At 36.3% G+C, this 18,842-nt stretch overlaps 2 protein-coding genes across 3 annotated transcripts in view; one reads left to right on the top strand and one right to left on the bottom strand.

Annotated features, from left to right (window-relative positions):
• LOC125280859 (gastrula zinc finger protein XlCGF57.1-like) overlaps positions 1–18,842 on the bottom strand; it is a 1,316,469-nt gene that overhangs the window by 1,216,156 nt on the left and 81,471 nt on the right. The window lies entirely within an intron of this gene.
• usp36 (ubiquitin specific peptidase 36) overlaps positions 1–18,842 on the top strand; it is a 35,168-nt gene that overhangs the window by 11,149 nt on the left and 5,177 nt on the right. The window contains exons 4-18 of one of the 2 annotated variants that reach the window (XM_048151981.1): positions 1,706–1,816; positions 2,086–2,188; positions 2,272–2,339; positions 2,679–2,749; positions 2,867–2,949; positions 3,112–3,223; positions 3,304–3,444; positions 9,738–9,838; positions 9,925–10,060; positions 10,546–10,899; positions 11,994–12,200; positions 12,659–12,765; positions 14,923–15,567; positions 17,412–17,632; positions 18,031–18,216. In XM_048151981.1, the coding sequence (XP_048007938.1) occupies positions 1,706–1,816; positions 2,086–2,188; positions 2,272–2,339; positions 2,679–2,749; positions 2,867–2,949; positions 3,112–3,223; positions 3,304–3,444; positions 9,738–9,838; positions 9,925–10,060; positions 10,546–10,899; positions 11,994–12,200; positions 12,659–12,765; positions 14,923–15,567; positions 17,412–17,632; positions 18,031–18,216 (2,646 nt within the window). Of the gene's footprint in view, positions 1–1,705; positions 1,817–2,085; positions 2,189–2,271; positions 2,340–2,678; positions 2,750–2,866; positions 2,950–3,111; positions 3,224–3,303; positions 3,445–9,737; positions 9,839–9,924; positions 10,061–10,545; positions 10,900–11,993; positions 12,201–12,658; positions 12,766–14,922; positions 15,568–17,411; positions 17,633–18,030; positions 18,287–18,842 lie in introns of both variants that reach the window. The other variant, XM_048151990.1, reaches the window with a different exon arrangement.

Below are 18,842 nucleotides of genomic sequence, written 5' to 3'. Positions count from 1 at the left end.
GATTTTTTATTGACATTTTAATATTTATAGATAGCTACAAAGTGCAGCAAGTCTCTTATACCAGCTGTCGAGTGAACGCACAGAGTAACGTTATAACAACTTTCAACACACTCAAATGTATTTAGTATGATGGTTTTAACCATATAAAACAGTGCTGTGTTACCCCACATACATGCAATGGAAAGAGCAGAAGCAGCTGACTGCAGCATAAGCATAATAAAAGCTCAGCTGGACTCCCGCGAATAACCCTGCCCCCCCCCACCCCACACACACACACACCTCACCCCTCACCGCTTTCCATTGACTGTGGAGGTGAAGACAACTCCCATGATTCTACGCTTAATCACGGCATCATTAAGCTATGCCTTTGTTTTGAGTAAGCGACGTCTAGTGGTGAAAATTACATATTGTGCCTTTAATGTGGTTGTAGTTGTTGTTACTAGGGATGTGCCCAAAGCCTAAATCCAAATTCTGAAATGCACTGAAAATTAATAACGCATTTTACAGAGCCCCTAGAAAGACATGTTTAGGCTTGCTGCGTAATATCATTGCACCTGCTGCACTCATGGTACGGCAGCAAAGTTCCTTGATTTCTTCGTCGGAATGAGAGTATAGTTTCTAGCCATATCGGCCTAGAAAATCGTAACTTTTCATTTTCCGTCGGTCTTAGTACACGATGTAACTACAGAAGAGTCAAGTTTTAAATAGGAAAAATATCGAAACTCTTTGGTCATTTTTTTGAGGGACATGCTAACGGTCTAATCAGATTCAATTATCTATGCTAAGCTATGCTAAAAGTGGTACCGCCAGACCCGGAGATCGGCTGAATGGATTCGAACACGGTCAAACTCAACTGTTTCAGTTCAACTTTTTTCAAAAAGACAATATTCAACCCATGTAGGCTAAGATATTTTCGGTAGCACTTTATTTTACTGTTTCGCATGAACATATTATGTACTTATTGTAGTAATGACGCTAACTAGGTATTAACCTAAGGCTACCCCTAAACCTTATCTTTAGCCATGTAGTTAGCTTACACTACTTAGTACTTTTGTGTGTAAGTACACTAAGTGCCACTGATATTTCTGCTGGAATGACAAAGCTGCTTGTTTTCAAACTGCTTTATTTACAGAAACTAGGTGTGGCGAGATATTAAGATAATTAAAATAATTACATTCCATTATTGCAGGTGTTTCAAGAACTAAATGTTTCACACTTTTTTTGACCAATGAATTTACATGATGTTTCCAGTTGTTTGTGATGATGGGATAAGCTGTTTATTTTATTCTCACATAAACCAGTTTTTGCCCAATTAAATATTTTAGAGCTTGACATGACTAGAAAATTCATACTCGTTCCAGAAATTTCCATGACTTTTCGATGCCTGGTAATCACACTTTTAACATTCCCTCATACACAGTAACCACATTTCCCAAGACTGTGCCCTGGACCTTTAAAGAAAAAAAAAAGAAATGACAGTTGTTGAAAGAACCAATTGAAATAATAAAAATGGTTTTTAGCTAGTTTTGTCCATTTTTAAATCACCTGAAGCCACCCCTCTTGGAAGTGTTCCAAGCCCCTGGTTGAGAACCAGTGGTTTAGAGTATAATTGGTTTTAAATAAAAGCTTGTTTGTCCCGTAGGATGTTTCCTGTCTGGAATTCACCGTGATTGCTGATGTAAAATCCCTCTTTTGTCTCCTTCAGGTCACCAATCTGGATTCTGCATGATTTGCGTAATGCAGAACCACATCATCCAAGCCTTTGCCAACACGGGCAATGCCATCAAACCTGTATCGTTCATCCGAGATCTGAAAAGTAAGAGCTTCCTCTACTGGCCGACCCAAGTTTGTTCAAACAAACATGAAACCTTTCCAAATGGCTTTTTAAGCTTAGGTATGACTTGCACATTACAGGAAGTGCTGCTGATGACTACTGTGGCAGCCTGTGACTAAGTGTTGAGTCATAAAACTGTTTTCCCAGATACTCCTGGGAGTGTCGTTTCTGTTCTTTTTCTTGCTCCCTTTCTTCAATTATCCTCTGACATAACCAGATTTTTATATTTATTTATTTATTTAACCCTTCAGAAATTGCTCGCCATTTTCGGTTTGGGAGCCAAGAGGATGCTCATGAGTTTCTGCGTTACACCATCGATGCCATGCAGAAAGCTTGTTTGAACGGATATCCCAAGTAAGACCACAAAGTGTTTGTTAGTGAAACCCTCAGCGTTTGTGTTACTGTATCAGAGGAGTAACACGCTCTTTTGTTCACAGACTGGACAGACAGACACAGGCCACCACGCTGGTCCACCAGATTTTTGGGGGTTATTTGAGGTCAAGAGGTGAGCACAAACACCATCAATTTAGAGGCTAACCATGATGCATTAAGCTTCAAAGATGTGGTGATTTTGTTGGCTAAAAAAAAAAAAAAAACAGGCAAAATCAACAATAATAAAAATGCATTAGGATATAATTGAGATATTTTAGCTGTGTCACCCAGTCTGATTGGATGGATAGTCTTTAGAGTCACATGATCCTTCAGAAATCATCCCATGATGCCTATTTGCTGCTCAAGAAGCATTTCTTATTCTTATCAATGCCGAAAACCATTTTCCCAAACTTTCCAACAGTAGCGTACAAGGCATTAATCAGTGTCTTTATTTTCCTTTCTGTTTTTGCAGTGAAGTGTTCTGTTTGTAAAAGTGTGTCAGATACCTATGACCCATACCTGGACATCGCTCTGGAGATTCGGGTGAGATTCTGTTTTTCAAAGCCCTATGGCTCAGCCATGTCAGGCTGATGAATGTATGTTGTCCCGGGCTGAAATCTCCTCTGAATAACATTAACTCTCTCTCACTTTCTATTTCAGCAAGCGGCCAACATCGTACGCGCTCTGGAACTATTTGTCAAGCCTGATGTTTTGAGTGGCGAGAATGCCTACATGTGTGCCAAGTGAGTTGTACACCAATCTTTCTTAAAAGTTTATATACAATACCAACAAAACATATATTCGTGTAGGCCAGTCAAGCTCTTGATCCGGTAAGCAACCACTCAGAACACATTTGCATCTCTGGAGACTCTGTTCAGCATTAGTTGTTTCTTTTCTTGCCTTAGATGTAAGAAGAAAGTTCCAGCTTCTAAGCGGTTCACAGTTCACAGAACATCAAATGTGCTGACACTGTCACTTAAACGATTCGCCAACTTCAGTGGAGGGAAAATTACCAAGGTATCAGCCTACACACGCCACTGCCACGCAAACGGGCCTTTAGTCTGTGATCAACCCACTGATTGATGGTTTTCTGGTAGGATGTCGGCTACCCAGAGTTCCTGAACATTCGTCCATACATGTCCCAGAGCACTGGAGATCCTGTCATGTACGGCCTCTATGCTGTGCTTGTGCACTCGGGCTACAGCTGCCATGCTGGACACTACTACTGCTATGTCAAGGTGAGTGCCATGTAGTATGGCTTTTAAATAAAACCTGCTTATTTAATCATTTCAGATTTTGTTTTTTAAAGTGCCCTTATTATGCTGGTTCCCTTTTTTTGTGAAGGTCTCCTACAATAGGTTTACATGCATCCAAGGACAAAAAAACGTTAATGTACTCATAATTACAGCGTCACTTCTCATGTCACAGTGTTTGAAATGGTTTAATAAAGGATTTGGTTTCTCTAAACTCCTTTGCAAGAGCCTGCTCTGCTCTGCTCTGGTCAGATGTCCCAGTCTGCTGTGATTGGTCTACTCTGCTCTAGTGTTGTCACTATACCAAAATTATGACTTCGATATAATACCTGATTAAAATATTTCACTACTAGGGCCCAAATTTTTTTTTTTTTAACTCCATTTTAATCATATATATATATATATATATATATATATATATAATTTTTTTTTTTTTTAAATTCCCCCCTCTCAAATTCTGTTTTAACTTTTCTGGATTCCATTTTAATGGTTTAATTACATTTATATATAATCAAAAAGCATGTCTAATTAATTGAAATCTTAAAAAAAACTAAATTTATTAATTAAAAAGTGTTTTTATGAAATGTTTTTTTTCCCTCAAATTCTGTTCCGTATTTTAATTTGAATGCAATGAACGCATACCATTTAATTTATCTTTTAATAAAGAAATTAAACTTTTTTTTTTTTTTTTTTTTTTTTTTTTTTTTGTCAAACAATGTGCTGTACAACAGAGCTTTACTGTTAAAATTAAAACATGGAAGAAAAACTAAGATTATTCCTTAAAAAGATAGTTTTAATAATTTATTATAAAATTAATCTAAATTTTACTGTAGAAGAGAAACTAAATTCTATGAGTTTCTCTGTGTTTATGATATTTTTTTCAAATGAAGCGGTTAAATGCTGATGAAGTGACTTTCAGAGCGGCTCGGGAGATGAATTTCGTGCATTCATTTCCTCATATAGTGAGGCGACAGAGGATGAAAATACAGCGAGCGTTGCATGTGCTTCTTTGTGTTCTTCTTTGTGCGTGAGGTAAATGAAACCGTGCTGCCATGTCATTCATTTCAGAGGCACACAGACATGCAGGATTCATTTTTAAATAGTCTATTTGCACTTTAATATTCACAGACACTAGTCTTTATCGCAATTTGATTTAAAGGTGCCCTAGATTATGTTTTTAAAAGATGTAATATAAGTCTAAGGTGTCCCCTGAATGTGTCTGTGAAGTTTCAGCTCAAAATACCCAATAGATTTTTTTAAATTAATTTTTTTAATTGCCTATTTTGGGGCATCATTATAAACACGCCGATTTATGCTGTGGCCCCTTTAAATCCCGTGCTCTCCGCCCACAGAGCTCGCGCTTGCCTTAAACAGTGCCTTAACAAAGTTTACACAGCTAATATAACCCTCAAAATGGATCTTTACAAAGTGTTTGTCATGCATGCGTCGGATTATGTGAGTATTGTATACTGTTATATTGTTTACTTCTGATTTTGAATGAGTTTGATAGTGCTCTGTGGCTAACGGCTAATGCTACACTGTTGGAGAGATTTATAAATAATGAAGTTGTGTTTATGCATTATACAGACTGCAAGTGTTTAAAAATGAAAATGGCGACGGCTCTTGTCTCCGTGAATACAGTAATAAACGATGGTAACTTTAACCACATTTAACAGTACATTAGCAACATGCTAATGAAACATTTAGAAAGACAGTTTACAAATATCACTAAAAATATCATGTTATCATGGATCATGTCAGTTATTATTGCTCCATCTGCCATTTTTCGCTGTTGTTCTTGCTTGCTTACCTAGTCTAATGATTTGGTTGTGCACATCCAGACGTTAATACTGGCTGTCCTTGTCTAATGCCTTTCATAATGTTGGGAACATGAGCTGGCATATGCAAATATTGGGGTCATACATATTAATGATCCCGACTGTTATGTAACAGTCGGTGTTATGTTGAGATTCGCCTGTTCTTCAGAGGTCTTTTAAACAAATGAAATTTATATAAGAAGAAGGAAACAATGGAGTTTGAGACTCACTGTATGTCATTTCCATGTACTGAACTCTTGTTATTTAACTATGCCATGATAAATTCAATTTTTCATTCGAGGGCACCTTTAAGTGTACTGAGCTGCTTTTTATTCATCAAAAATTTGACAAATTCCGTGACATTACGCATTATATACTAAATTCTAGAGATGCACCAATACTAAATTTCTCCCAAATAATGTTGCAAACTATACAGGGAGCCCTCTCATTTGGTACACTACAATATTAGAGGTTACAATTAACAGCAGAGGTATTATATTCAGCTGCTGTTTATTTTCAGATATAATAATTACACTCAAATAACTAAAATGTATAAAACTTAGTATCACATAAGGTAGTTTTCATAAGCACTTGTCTTCATGGCAAATTTGCACAAACATATAATTAACAGTAAATAAGCTCCTCTCTGGTGTTTTTTTTTTTTTTTTATATAAATATACTGTAGATAGCTAAGGAACTGTGAACATTGGAAAACATTCCTGAGGTAAAAGTGACATGTGACACATTGTTCACAAGCTGTTTTATTGACATCTTTCCACAGTTGAAACACAAATAAAGTGATTACATGAGACATGATACATTCTGTTAAGTTGTACAATATATTTCAACATACCTTTTGATGTTCATGTTTTTCGAGATATAACTTGTATTGAAGAGGAAGAAAAGACTCGTGCTCCGAGCTGCTGCCTGAACTGAGGCATTACAACGATCTGACATGTCACATTTAAGAGCCTCAAAACACCATTTATTGTTTGAATTTCATAATAAAATAGACAGAATTTGAAAATTGAAACTTTTATTCTTATCAGAAGTAATAAAGCACAAATCTTTTGCGATTATTGGATGGGAGGCGCTGCAAAATATTAGATGTTGAGAAAAAAACGCAGATCTGGGGTCAGAAAACTATTTTTTTTAACTGTTAATGCGTTAAAATTCACCACGAGTGATTTTGTTCACACACAGTATGTATGAGTTGCAGTCTGAACACATCTTTCCGCTCTCTTTTGATTGACAGGATATAATCGGCCTTTATCATCGGCAGTTTTTAAACAATTGGCCAATCGGCTTTTATCGGCCAATACCGATTATTGGCTGATTCATTGGTGCATCTCTACTAAATTCCGTTTTTATGACTGGATTCCGTGATTCCGTCTGTGTTTTTTGCATCACAGAAATCATAGGGCCCTACACTACCAATTGAAGAATTAATTAGCAAAAACCGATAAACTGCACTTAAAAAAAAAACAAAAAAAAAAACTAAATATTATTTGTCAGAAAAGCCACGTTTTACAGCGGAAACCAACAAGCGCCCTTGTCTATCACTTACAGCGCATGTTGGAAACCAAACGGCCATTACCATATCTGAATTTCAGCTCCGGATCTTCCTATACAGTAATACACAGCGAGCAGTAACAATGACGTCAGTTTCACCATGTCAATTCGAGCCCGAGTCCTCATCCTTTTGAAGTGCATGCAAAGAAGATTTGCTTTGGCAGCACAAAAAACAGCATCTTTTCGACATGTCAGCAACACAAACCAAACTGTGCTAGGCTATAGCTACGACTACAGTGTTTGAGGGTCAAAGTAGACATTGTTCACACGCAGCCAGTGAAGACCATTGGTGGGCATTATGCAAATCTGTAACAAACCTACATAGGTTCGTGCAGAGAGTAAGACAGCAATTACTGTCGTCCTGTTTCAGGCAATTCAGCATCAGTTCTTCCATTTGGGAGGCAATAACTCCATTTATTTGTAATTTGAAACTTTGCAGACCTTTAAAGGTGCAATATGTAAGAATTTTGCAATAAAATATCCAAAATCCACTAGGCCAGTGTTATATATTTTGTTCACTTGAGTACTTACAATATCCCAAATGTTTCCAACTATTTGTAAATCGTGAGAAAATTGCAATTTTAACCAAGGCTCCGGGACGTGTGAGGAGTCGCCTGTCAATTGCGTCATACCCGTGTTACCCTCGGTTTCCAGTTTTATTTTGTAGAAACCATGGAAACACCAAATACACTTTAATATATTACATGTTTTAAAGGTCACGTTTTTCGTGTTTTTTTGAAGCTTTGATTGTGTTTATAGTGTGCAATATAACATGTGTTCATGTTTCGCGTGTAAAAAAACACAGTATTTTTCACATAATTTACTTATCTGTATACCGCTGTTTCCACTGTCATAAAAACGGGCTGATGACTTCCTTGTTCTATGAAGTCCCTCCTTCAGAAATACGTAACGAGTTCTGATTGTGCCAGCGGTTCCTGTGTTGTGATTCGACAGCAGTTTAGCGCATCTTGCCCGGAAAAGTCACGCCTCTTACCATAACGTGGAGATGCACGCGCTCAGTGTTACTGTAAACATGTCTTTAATTTTACCCTATCAATTTGAGCCGGAATCAGACCCGGTAATTGGACCGCGGGATGAAAATAACAGCGTTTCGACGACATGGCGACAAACACACTCTACAAACGCAACTCTTGTGTATTCCTGTGGGCGGAGGTTAGTCAAAAACTGTTTTAGTGACGTCATTAAAGAAGGAAGTAGAGGGATGTAGTCCAAACTGGCCGTTCGAATATCTCGCTTGGCATTGAACTTTGAGCTTTAACATTTTACAGATTTTATTTATACTCTAACAACAACATTACACACTAACTAAATCACGAAGAACGGGACCTTTAATAGACGAGGGAACATCTGTTGTGATATATTTATAGACAGAAAACTAATTGTTGTTATATAACTCAACATGTTTAGTCTTGTTGTTTAAATCTAATTTTCTTTCTTTTTTTTTTTTTTTTTTTTTTTTTTGTGAGTACCATGCTTTACCATGCCTCAGAGAAAAACACTATTTTGTGAAGTAGCTAACATAGCATAATCAGATGCAGCTTTATTTTTAGTAACAGTAATACAGCATTTTCTCCATCATAGAATACATTTTAAAATTAATTGCATGCCATTTATCAACACAAGCCATCCAGCATTTAATATGCTATTCTAAAATCGATCTCTTACTGCAGTGTGTAACAGTGTCTCACAGCAGCCGCCGAGCGAACGCACAGAGTAACATTATATTTTCAACACTCTCAAATGTATCTAATATGATAAACAGAGCTGTGTTACCTCATACTCATGACCGGAAAAGCCGAATCGGCGCCGGCGACTGTGTCATAATAAAAGCTCCGCTGCTCGTGAGGCGTTTGTTTCGCAATCGCTCCAGCGGCCTCGTTCAGCTCCAACAACAACTCGGTCCTGCTCTGCTTCATACTACAGTAACGTTAATAATCACATCCATGAACATGATTTCTTCCCGAGTCCTATCCCGATTATTTTCCACCAGCTGTTGAGACCACATGACCCAAGATTCCGCGCTCAAACTTGGCATCAAGCTACGCCTTTGTTTTGAAAAGGCCTCTAGCGACCTCTAGTGGACAGAAAATATTACATACTGCACCTTTTAACAATCACAAAGAGCTGTTTTACACACTGCATGAACAAAAATATCTGAAAACGCATAATAGAGGCACTTTAAAATAAGCTCATTTTAATTTCTGAAAACTAATGCTAAGGTAATATAACACCGCATAATATTATACATTTTGTTTTCTTTTTTTTTAACAATGGAAATATAACGTTTATGGTGTTAGTAATTGTGGAAACAAATAATCACAGTCTGTTAAAAGGGTTCATTGGTTCATGTCCCAAAAACTACGAGAACCATGTTGCTTTTTTACTTGTGGTAAAACTTGCTATTATTGGTTATTGCTATTATCTGGAATATTTGATTAATAGCAGCATTGAGTGGTCAAGTCTTTTGTATAATAATTATTTATTATAATTTATTATTTATATAATTAGAACTACCATTTACTGCTGGTACTGGCTGTTTTTGCAGTCTTTTTTCATACCAATGCAATTTAGGAGAACTTTGTAGTTGTTGCAACTAAAAGCAGTTCTAGCTACTGGCTTTACTAAAATGACCTCAGATGACTTCAGTATTTTAATATGGTGAAAACCATATTAAAAGTCCTGTTAAAACAACAAAAACAAAACAAAAAAACATTGGTGGAAGACACAAAGAGCTGGATGAGAGACTGTATATTGCGTTTTAGTTACATTTGTTAATTAACTAGCGCACAGGTGAAAAAGTTGATAATGTGCTGTCTTTTTCATTTTAATTGTTTTGGTTAACATTCTGGTGCAAATATCCTTTGATAGGCCAGTAATGGGCAGTGGTACCAGATGAATGACTCAATGGTGCATTCCAGTAACATCAAGGTTGTCCTTAATCAGCAGGCCTATGTCCTCTTTTACCTGAGGTAATATTTATACTTTCATCTGCTGTTCATATTTCAGTAGCCAGTAGAGATGCTTCATTATTACAGTTAAATCTTTTGTACTGTAGGATCCCTGAAAAGAAAAATACAGATGCTTCAAATATAAAGCAGAACATGGTGCACTCTGGGAGAACTAACATGACACCGGAGCAGCTGAAGAAGAGCACATTCAATGGACCTTTGTCTTCGCCACAGGTTGCAAAGGTAGGCACATTTGCAATTTACAACAAGTAGATTTACATTGACATTCACTGCAAAAAAAAAAGTTGCACCTGAAGACAGTTGCAGTGGGTCAAAATTGTTGTTGAGGGTGGAAAAAAGGGGGATTTTATTACGTTCTCAAATAAATAAAAAGAAACCTTTTACAAACTTTATAAATGGTATAAACATGCATTTACAGTCCTGGTCAGAATTATTGGAAAATATGAACAAAGATGTTTGTGAAAATAAATCTGCATTGTAAATCCTTTTAACCTTATTTAAAAAATCACAAAAATCCAACATTTCTTTAAAGCAAAAGAATTGAAAATTGAAACGAATCTGAACGGGGATCATTTTGACAATGTGGTTGTCTGTACTCAACTTTCCTGTTTTTAGTACACCATTGTTGCCACTGGCACAACATCACAACTAACATGCTAACATGACATTAAAAAAAAAAAAAAAAAATCTTATTTTTCCTCTTCCAGAAGCTTGATCCCGCTCAGCTGAGAAAAATCCAGTCTGTGGATGGAGGGCTTGGTATTCCAGTAGCCAGGAACTGCTCAGGACTCCAATCGCCGAAGATGTCTAATGGTACGGGCATGTCTCATGCCCTGCCCAAGCCGCCCAGTGGACCCACACTGATCGAGGAGTCTTTTAAGAAAGTGAAGAAGCCCATACCTCAGCCTCAGTCCCGCAGCAGCACCCCCGCTCCATCCAACGGCCTCTCCAAACCCGACACCGACAAGAGGAGCAACAGCGAGGGCCGCGGCCTGCCATCATCTACCTCACTCAAATCCCTGTCTGACAGCTCCTCAGCAGACACCTCCTCCGACTCGAAAGTAAGTCTCCATGGACCTGAGTGTGTGCTTAAGTGCTGGATTCTGTCAAGCAAAGTGAACTTTGACAGTCGGTATGATGACATGGGCTGCACGATATTGGATAAAAACTGACATTGTGATGATTTTTAATTTATTTTTTTTGTGACCATAAAAAAATACAGGATGTTTCACCAGATGACATGAATAGCAGCTGTATTTGGAAAGAATTAATCATTCTACAGTGAGTGGGGTGATTGTTGCATCTGCATAGAAAATAATTTTTTTTAAAGTTGAAAAGAATACTGTTTACTCTGAAGACTTTTTAAATGGCAAAATTATTTATTATTTTAGTATTTATTTATTATTATTTGAGGGCTGAACGATTAAGGAAAAGCTTCATGGAAATAAAACTATTTCCATGAAAACATTTTACAAGAAAATATTATTTCAGTATTTCTACTTAAAAATTTAAATAATAAGAGTGAATTTTTAAAGTAAATCCTATACTATTTTTTTTTTCTAGTGTTGAATTAGAAATGTTGTTTTCCACTTTTTTTTTTACAATTCAATATGACTACAGAATAATAATAATTATGGTTTTATTGTGATTATAATTAAAAATAAACAAATAAGAATTATATTGTAGTAAAACTTTATTTTACTCTTAAATAAAAATCAAGAAATAAAATATTACTAAAAATTAAAATAAAGCATATAATTACAATATTAATATTTATGTCTTAATTTCTTCATTTTCAAACAGTAACCAATTGGGTTTTTATTTTGATGGGTTTCTGGCAAATAAAAATATTTCAGAGTGAGTTAACTTACACGCATGCAGCTCAGGTGTGTAAACGCCACACTTTACTTTGAAAACGGTGGTAGCGTGTATGTTTAATTAAAGCACAGCCATATTACCATATCAATTTTATTTTGATATATCGTGCAGCCCTAGTATAAACAGAAGTTACGTTTTCCGCTGCATACCAACTTCAAGTTGACCTCTGAAGATGTTTCCTCTCATTACATATTGATTGAATATTCACATTATGAAAGTACAGTGAACGCAGTTTGATGTTCATCTCATCACGTGGTTTGTGTACTCTCTCTCTCAGGAGTCTATTGGCACGAGGAGCGCGCCTGTTGGCGACACGTCTGGTGTGAACGCTGCATCATCTCCAGCTAAGAGCATGGACCGCGTGAACTCAGAGGAGCAGAAGGTGGTGAAGCTCAAACCCCAGGCCCTCACCAACGTCACATCAGAGGCCGTCAGCACCATGTCCCCCCCGCCCGCCAAACGACTCGCCCTGTCCGCCAAGAAGGTTAGTCTGCCAGCTCAACCCACCCTCGTTTCATCTGCTGGTGGCGTTCAAGACTGCTTGTTTGTTTGCCTGCCCATGTTTGTCCACTTCATTCCTCGTAGACGAACAGATGTTGAAAGACTTTGTGAGATTTTGCTCATAATAATCTGTAATAATAATACGTTTACTCTTCAGCTCGTGTCTGTTTTGTCGGTTTGCAGTCTGCACTGCTGTCCTTTTTAAATATTTCTTTTATTTTTTTTATTTTTTATTTCTAACAATTTCTAATTCTTCTCTGCTACACTTTCTTTTCCCTTCCCCCTTCCTACTTTTTTTTTTTTTTCTTTTTTCTTTTTTTGTTTGGTCTTGATTTCTTCCCCCATATGGGTCCCTTTGTCATTGTCACGTTTCATGGCTATGTTTTTTTATTTTATATTTTTTTTAGACCACAAAGTTTTTATTTATGTCAATAACTGCAGGCCAGTCCCCGGCAGAGCCCGAGCAGCAGCACTGAGGCTCCGCCCCCTTCATCTCTTCATCTGTCCAGTGATCTTCTCAGCCAGGCCTCAACTCACCCGCTCCACAGGTACTCTCACTCTATCTCTGATATGTAGAGCTTAGAGCAGATTCGATTTAAAGTCAGCATGAAACGGATGTTACAATAGACTTTTCTTCTCTATTGTGACGTATATCTAATGAAGTGGCTTCTCAAACAAGAACAAATGTAGGCTGGGGCTTGATTTTGTCCATCAAGAATGGACATAACACTCTTGCGCCAGTAAACACATCATTAGAGAAGAGATGTCACTGCAAGAGGGAGGGAAGTTGTTTTTGATTGAAGACTGAGAACATGTACATTTTAAAAAATTCATTATTTTTCTGTCATGTTTACTGATTGACAGTTAAGAGACGTACTGTTCCTGTTGTTTTGTTCATTTTAAGTTTAGATGTAGGCTTTAGTTTTGTGTGTAAATTATTTGCTGAATCAGAGCTGCTTTGCATTTTAAGGGTGCTCCAATCAGGGATTTACTGGAAGCAGTATTGGCCGATACAATCACTGAAATAAATAATACTACATAACAAATAGAAGGCTTCAGTCAAACTCACTGGGGTTATTTAGCTATTTTTAACAACAGTGTATTAAGTATAAAAAAAAAAAGAGAAAAAAAAAAAGAGAAAGTATCATGAATTGACAGCTCTGTTTATTGGCAAGCATCATGTGCAACATTATTCCATTTCCTCTCTTAGAGATGTTTAGGTACAACTTAAAAATACAACATTATTGTGAAATAAATAATGGTAGTAATAAAAAACAGAACAGTCTCTATCAACAGAAATAATCAAATGTAAAACCATGCATAGTCTTCACTGTATAAATACATATAGATTAATCCTACTAAATATACAAAAAGTGATTTTTCTCTTTCATTTTTTTTAATATTAAATAAAAAAACATTAACCTAAATGTAGTACATTAATTTCATTGAGAGAGAAAAAATTGTCATTTTTGACCGCTAGGCAAGGAACACCTGAGTTTTAAGAGAAAAATTGTGGTGCCTGTCATTTTCTCTCTCAAGAAAGAAGTGATAAAGTTTTGTAAAGACATGAGGTTGAGTAAACAATGGTAAAATTTAAATCTATCCCTTTGTCAAATCCCTAACCAGAGTATTTGAGGAATATCAACACACTGCTGCCACGCAAACACTGTAATTATTAATTTTTAATGAAAAGGGATATGCAGGCAACACTTGTATATTCAGTATATTTTCCAAATGTTTTGGTGGTAATGGTACTGCAGAAGGACAGATAGGTAGTGTTACATTTAGGGCTGGGTTAAAAGATTTCTTAACTTTAATTTATTCTCATTTGGAAAGAATTGATATTGATTCATAATGCCAAGAATCGATCATTTAGTCTATGCTGAACAAAACTTTGTGTCGCGCCTCCCATCTAATAAATCACTTTGAGCTTTGTTACTTCTGATATGAAACACAATCTTAGCTTTCAAATTGTCAATTTATTATGAAATTAAAACAATTATTACTAGTTATAGTATGAAATAAACATGAATGAATATAAGGTGTTAAAAGATACAGTACAACTTACATGTCTTATGTAATCACTCAATCAGTGTTTCAACCGTGGAAAGACGTCAATAAAATGGTGTAATGTTACATTTATTGTCCAAAAACTTGATAGTTAGCTAGAAAATAGAACTCTAGAAGGAGCATTTTGAGAAATATATACATTATATCGCATATTCATCGTAATTTTACTTAACCTGTTTTCAGGATTTAATGTATGTTTGAATAAATTCATGTTTTCTGACAACCCTTTTCAATTTCATAAAACATTTGAAACTTAATTTACATGAAGTTGTTATTATTAGAACATTATTATAAGACAAAAATCCTTGTGTAATTTAAATGTAAGTAGCCTATTCAAATCAGTTGCTTTTTACTGTAATATTATAGTAATGTTACCAAGTGGGATTCTGTTTACAGCATTAGTTGAGAGATTTTTTTTATTTTTTTTCTTGGAAAAATTAGCATGTACTGTACCTGATACATGTGCCAATTAATCGACGTCGATTCAAAATCAGAATTGAATCGAAATTGAATCAAATCATGAAATTTGTGTCAATACCTAACCCTATGTTACATTTAACAAGTTGATAGTAAAATAAAAAGTACTTCTTTCATCTCAACTTCTAACAATTAAAGTGTTTCTATCCTTTGCTCAGATTTTCAACTCATTCGTTCAACCTGCAGTCTCCACCTTCAACTTGCCTCCCTAAATATTCAAGTCCCCTTAAACATCCCTCCTCCACTCTGGAGCTGCCGGCTCATGCTCTCTCCACACAGACCAATGGAATTCAGCCTCAGCCGCCCCGTACACTCAGACCAATCCAGAGCCAAATCCCGTCAGCCTCAACTACAGGACTTCCCCAGGAACTCGCCAGTCCCACGCTAAAAAAGAAGAAAAAGAAACTAAAACGACGACATTCAGAAGTAGAGCAGGACGCCCCTAAAGCCTCACCCCCAGAAGAACCAAAGCCAAGTACTGAACACAGGCAGAAGAAGAGGAAGAAGAAGAGGAAACGTGAGCAGGAGGCAGATGGTCTTGAGGTCCAGAGGGAGAGCGTGCAGTCCCATCTCGAGCCCCATCAGGATGAGGACTGGTGTCTTGGAGAAACTTGGAGCCTCATCTCAGAAGCCAAGGGAAATAAGATGGAGTCATCTAAAGCAGCAGAGAATTGTCAGACCAAACCTCAGTCAGTGCCTCCAGTTGGCCGGCCAGCAGCAGACCCCGTCCCCAAAAAGAAAAAGAAGCACAAACACGTGGAGCAGCTGGAAGAGCTCAGAAATGGAGCCACAGTTTCAAAGTGGTAAGTTGATCACTGAAAAGTTTGAGTCCGATCAGCTTCTGGTCTGGTCATAACTGATTTGACGTGAGGCAGAGAAGTCACAGTAGAATTACTGCTTACCTCCTGTGCAAAATGGTATAACAAACGTCTTATCATTTGAAGAGGTTTTCAATTTGGTTATATAAAAACAAAGATACAGCCTAATATGATTGTAAAACATTAAAAGGCGATTATTTAATTAAATTAATAACACTGAGAAGCACATGATAGAACGAGAGAAGGAGACACACTGAATGGAAATGCACATTCACTCTCTGACGGCAGGTGGCGCTGATGGAACAGCAGAAATGTAAATAGTGAAATGGAGCTAATGCATGTTGTGGCAGTTATTTTTACATCTAATTTTATTGGTGCTTACTCAGTTGAATTGTTTCTGTTTCACAAAGTGTTTGAGTTGTGTTTACAAGGAAAATTGAGTTGAAATGACTTGTGCATGTCGAAGACATGTAAAGTCTATTTGATCAAACACAAATTAGATCAAAATACTTGCAGCTAGAGTTCAAAATACTTACAAATCTGATGCACATAGTTGCCTTTTTGATTCTTTTGAAAAGACTTTTAAACAAGTAAATCCAAATGTATTTATTTTTTTTGTTTTTTTGTTTTTTTTTGTTTTTGTTTTTAAAAATGAATCTTAAATATCTTTATGGCTTTCAGGTCATGGTAAGAATTAAAGCATAGGTGCTACTGAAAACTATGATTGATCTTAAAGGGTTAGTTCACCCAAAAACGAAATATCTGTCATTAGTTACTCGCCCTCATGTCGTTCCACACAGCTTCGACCAATACTGAGCCGGTTTAGATGTAAACCTGGCTTTTGCCATTAATCTAACCATAGAAGCTGTAGAATCTCTTTAAACTTCTAATATTAAAGGACTTGAGCTAATTTAAACTAACAATGAACAGTTGTATTCTTATTAATTAACATTAAAAAATAACTACTGTATCAAGCTTTTGCTTATTGTTAATGTTAGCCTACCTTAATGCATTAACTAATGTTAACTAAAGAGACCTTATGTAAAGTGTTACCTATTGTTCTCTAAAGTTCTTTTGCACTTTAATCTGTTTGAAACATTTGTTTGCTTTATGCTTTTTTTTTTGTTTGTGAGTTTGTTTATTTGTTATTTGTGTGTGTTGTTTAATTGTATATTTAAGTGTTCAGAGTTCTATTTATTTTTAAGAAAAAAGTTATTAAACCTGTTTGGAGGACAACGCTTTGTTCTAACCTAATTCAGTGCAGGGTATCATATAGGCTACCATGATAAAAGCTTCAGCAATTATCGTTAAATGAAAATTTGATGCCGTCACATGGTTATATACAGTTTAAAGTAGGACTATAAATAATAATTATATAATTATTAAAAATGGTTTAAGCAAAAATATTTTAAAAACTGTGTACTTTTTGTGTTCTTATAATGTCTCTTTATGTCCCCTTATTAAGCTAAAACACATTTGAAAATTTTGCATTGCGCACCTAAAGTTTTTAATGCGATCCTAAATTTTTCAACTTATGAGCACATGTGCTGCTTGGAGAAAAAAAGTAAGCGTCAAACTCTGGGAGTACAATTTAAAGGCTGTGTTCAGCTGTACATATCAAAACCGAACTTTGAATCCATGCAAAAGGCATTTTTAAAACTTTTATATTATAACTTATTTTGTAGTTTAAGTCAGTGCCATTATTTTAAAAATTACAATGGTTGCTACATTCCTATGTTTAATATCATATATCTTTAAATGTGCATATCATTAAGTACAGTACATCTTCATTCATTTAACCTGGTAAATTGGTGGTGTTTTTCTTCCAGTGCTGTTGTAAAAGATGTTGGAGGTGCAAACGTGAAGACAGAGGACCTAGGAGAGACCAAGAAGAAAAAGAAAAAGAGAAAACAAAAAGACTTCAGAGAAGAGGAGGAAAAGCCGAGGAATAAAGAAAAACATCACCAGGAGCTTCAAGAGACCAATGGAGACGAGTCTCCTAGTCCGAAGGGAAACACGGATATGCAGAAACCAAGTAAACTGAATGCAGGTATAAATACACTCGCTGCTGTAAGATCATAGTCATGAGGGTTTGAAACTAAAGTTTCACTTATTAAAGCTTTTTATAGGATTTATTAGGTCTTTACTTCTAACAGCTAGGATGATTTTGTTTGATGATCATATATATTCATCCAAGTCATGTTTCACCACAAAATCCAAAGGTGGAAAAGACACTTATGCACCGCAAAAAGTTTTTGTCAGGACAAGCTTGAAGCACATCAATCCATCACCCTTTACTATTTACTTCAGGCTGGATTGTGTTCATTTTAAAAGTGAACTGTATTGGACTTAAAAATAAACACTTTCTAAGTGGCTTTTGGGTTCTTGGCCTGTACTAATATCTGACATCATATTTCAACGTTAACCTTCTGGCATTTTCTGTTACAGCTGCAGTGATCGTTTGGGACAGCCAGGTTCAGGACGGCTACAAGCGCAAGCAGAACCATCAGGAAGAGGAGGACGTGTCGAGGAAAGGCCCGTGCTCCGCCCCTAAGGGCTGGGATGGCAAGAAAAGCTGTGATGTTGTCGAGGAGCTCCTCAAGAACTCCTCAGATAAAGCCTATGGAACTGAGGGTGAGTTGTCGGTCAGAAGTCAACCGAACCTTGTGTGCAAAACTTCTCAGCTTTCCTGACAATTGGAGAGGTTAGGATTTATTCTTGAATCTTAACATGTTTATTTTAAATGCTAATGGACAGTTTGTTTGTGTTTTGATGCATTTCAAATGGAAGTGTGCTTGTTTTGTGTTCAGATGGACAAAATAAGAAATACTTGGCAGCTGAATTATTAAATGCTTTTACTTTTATACATCTTTTTTTCTTATGAAGGACAGTTTTTAGGATGAATTAAAGGGTTAGTTCACCCAAAAATGAAATTTCTATCATTTTATTACTTTCCCTCATGTCGTTTCACACCTGTAAGACCTTCGTTCATCTTCAGAACACAAACTAAGATATTTTTGATGAAATCTGAGGGTATCTGAACCACACATAGGCATTTTGACATCCAGAAAGTTGTACAAACATTGTCAATGTGACTACAGTTGTTCAACCTTAATATTAAGAAGCGATGAGAATACGTTTTGTGCACAAAAACAAAACAAAAATAATGACTTTATTCAACAATTTGAACTGTTGCCATACGATGTTGACGTAGTATACTCGGTGCAGGCTTCCTTGTTTACATCTAAACCGGCTCAGTA

This window comes from Megalobrama amblycephala, linkage group LG1 (genome assembly GCF_018812025.1).
Source record: "Megalobrama amblycephala isolate DHTTF-2021 linkage group LG1, ASM1881202v1, whole genome shotgun sequence".
In the NCBI taxonomy this organism is placed as follows: domain Eukaryota; kingdom Metazoa; phylum Chordata; class Actinopteri; order Cypriniformes; family Xenocyprididae; genus Megalobrama; species Megalobrama amblycephala.
This window is presented reverse-complemented; position numbering and strand designations above follow the sequence as displayed.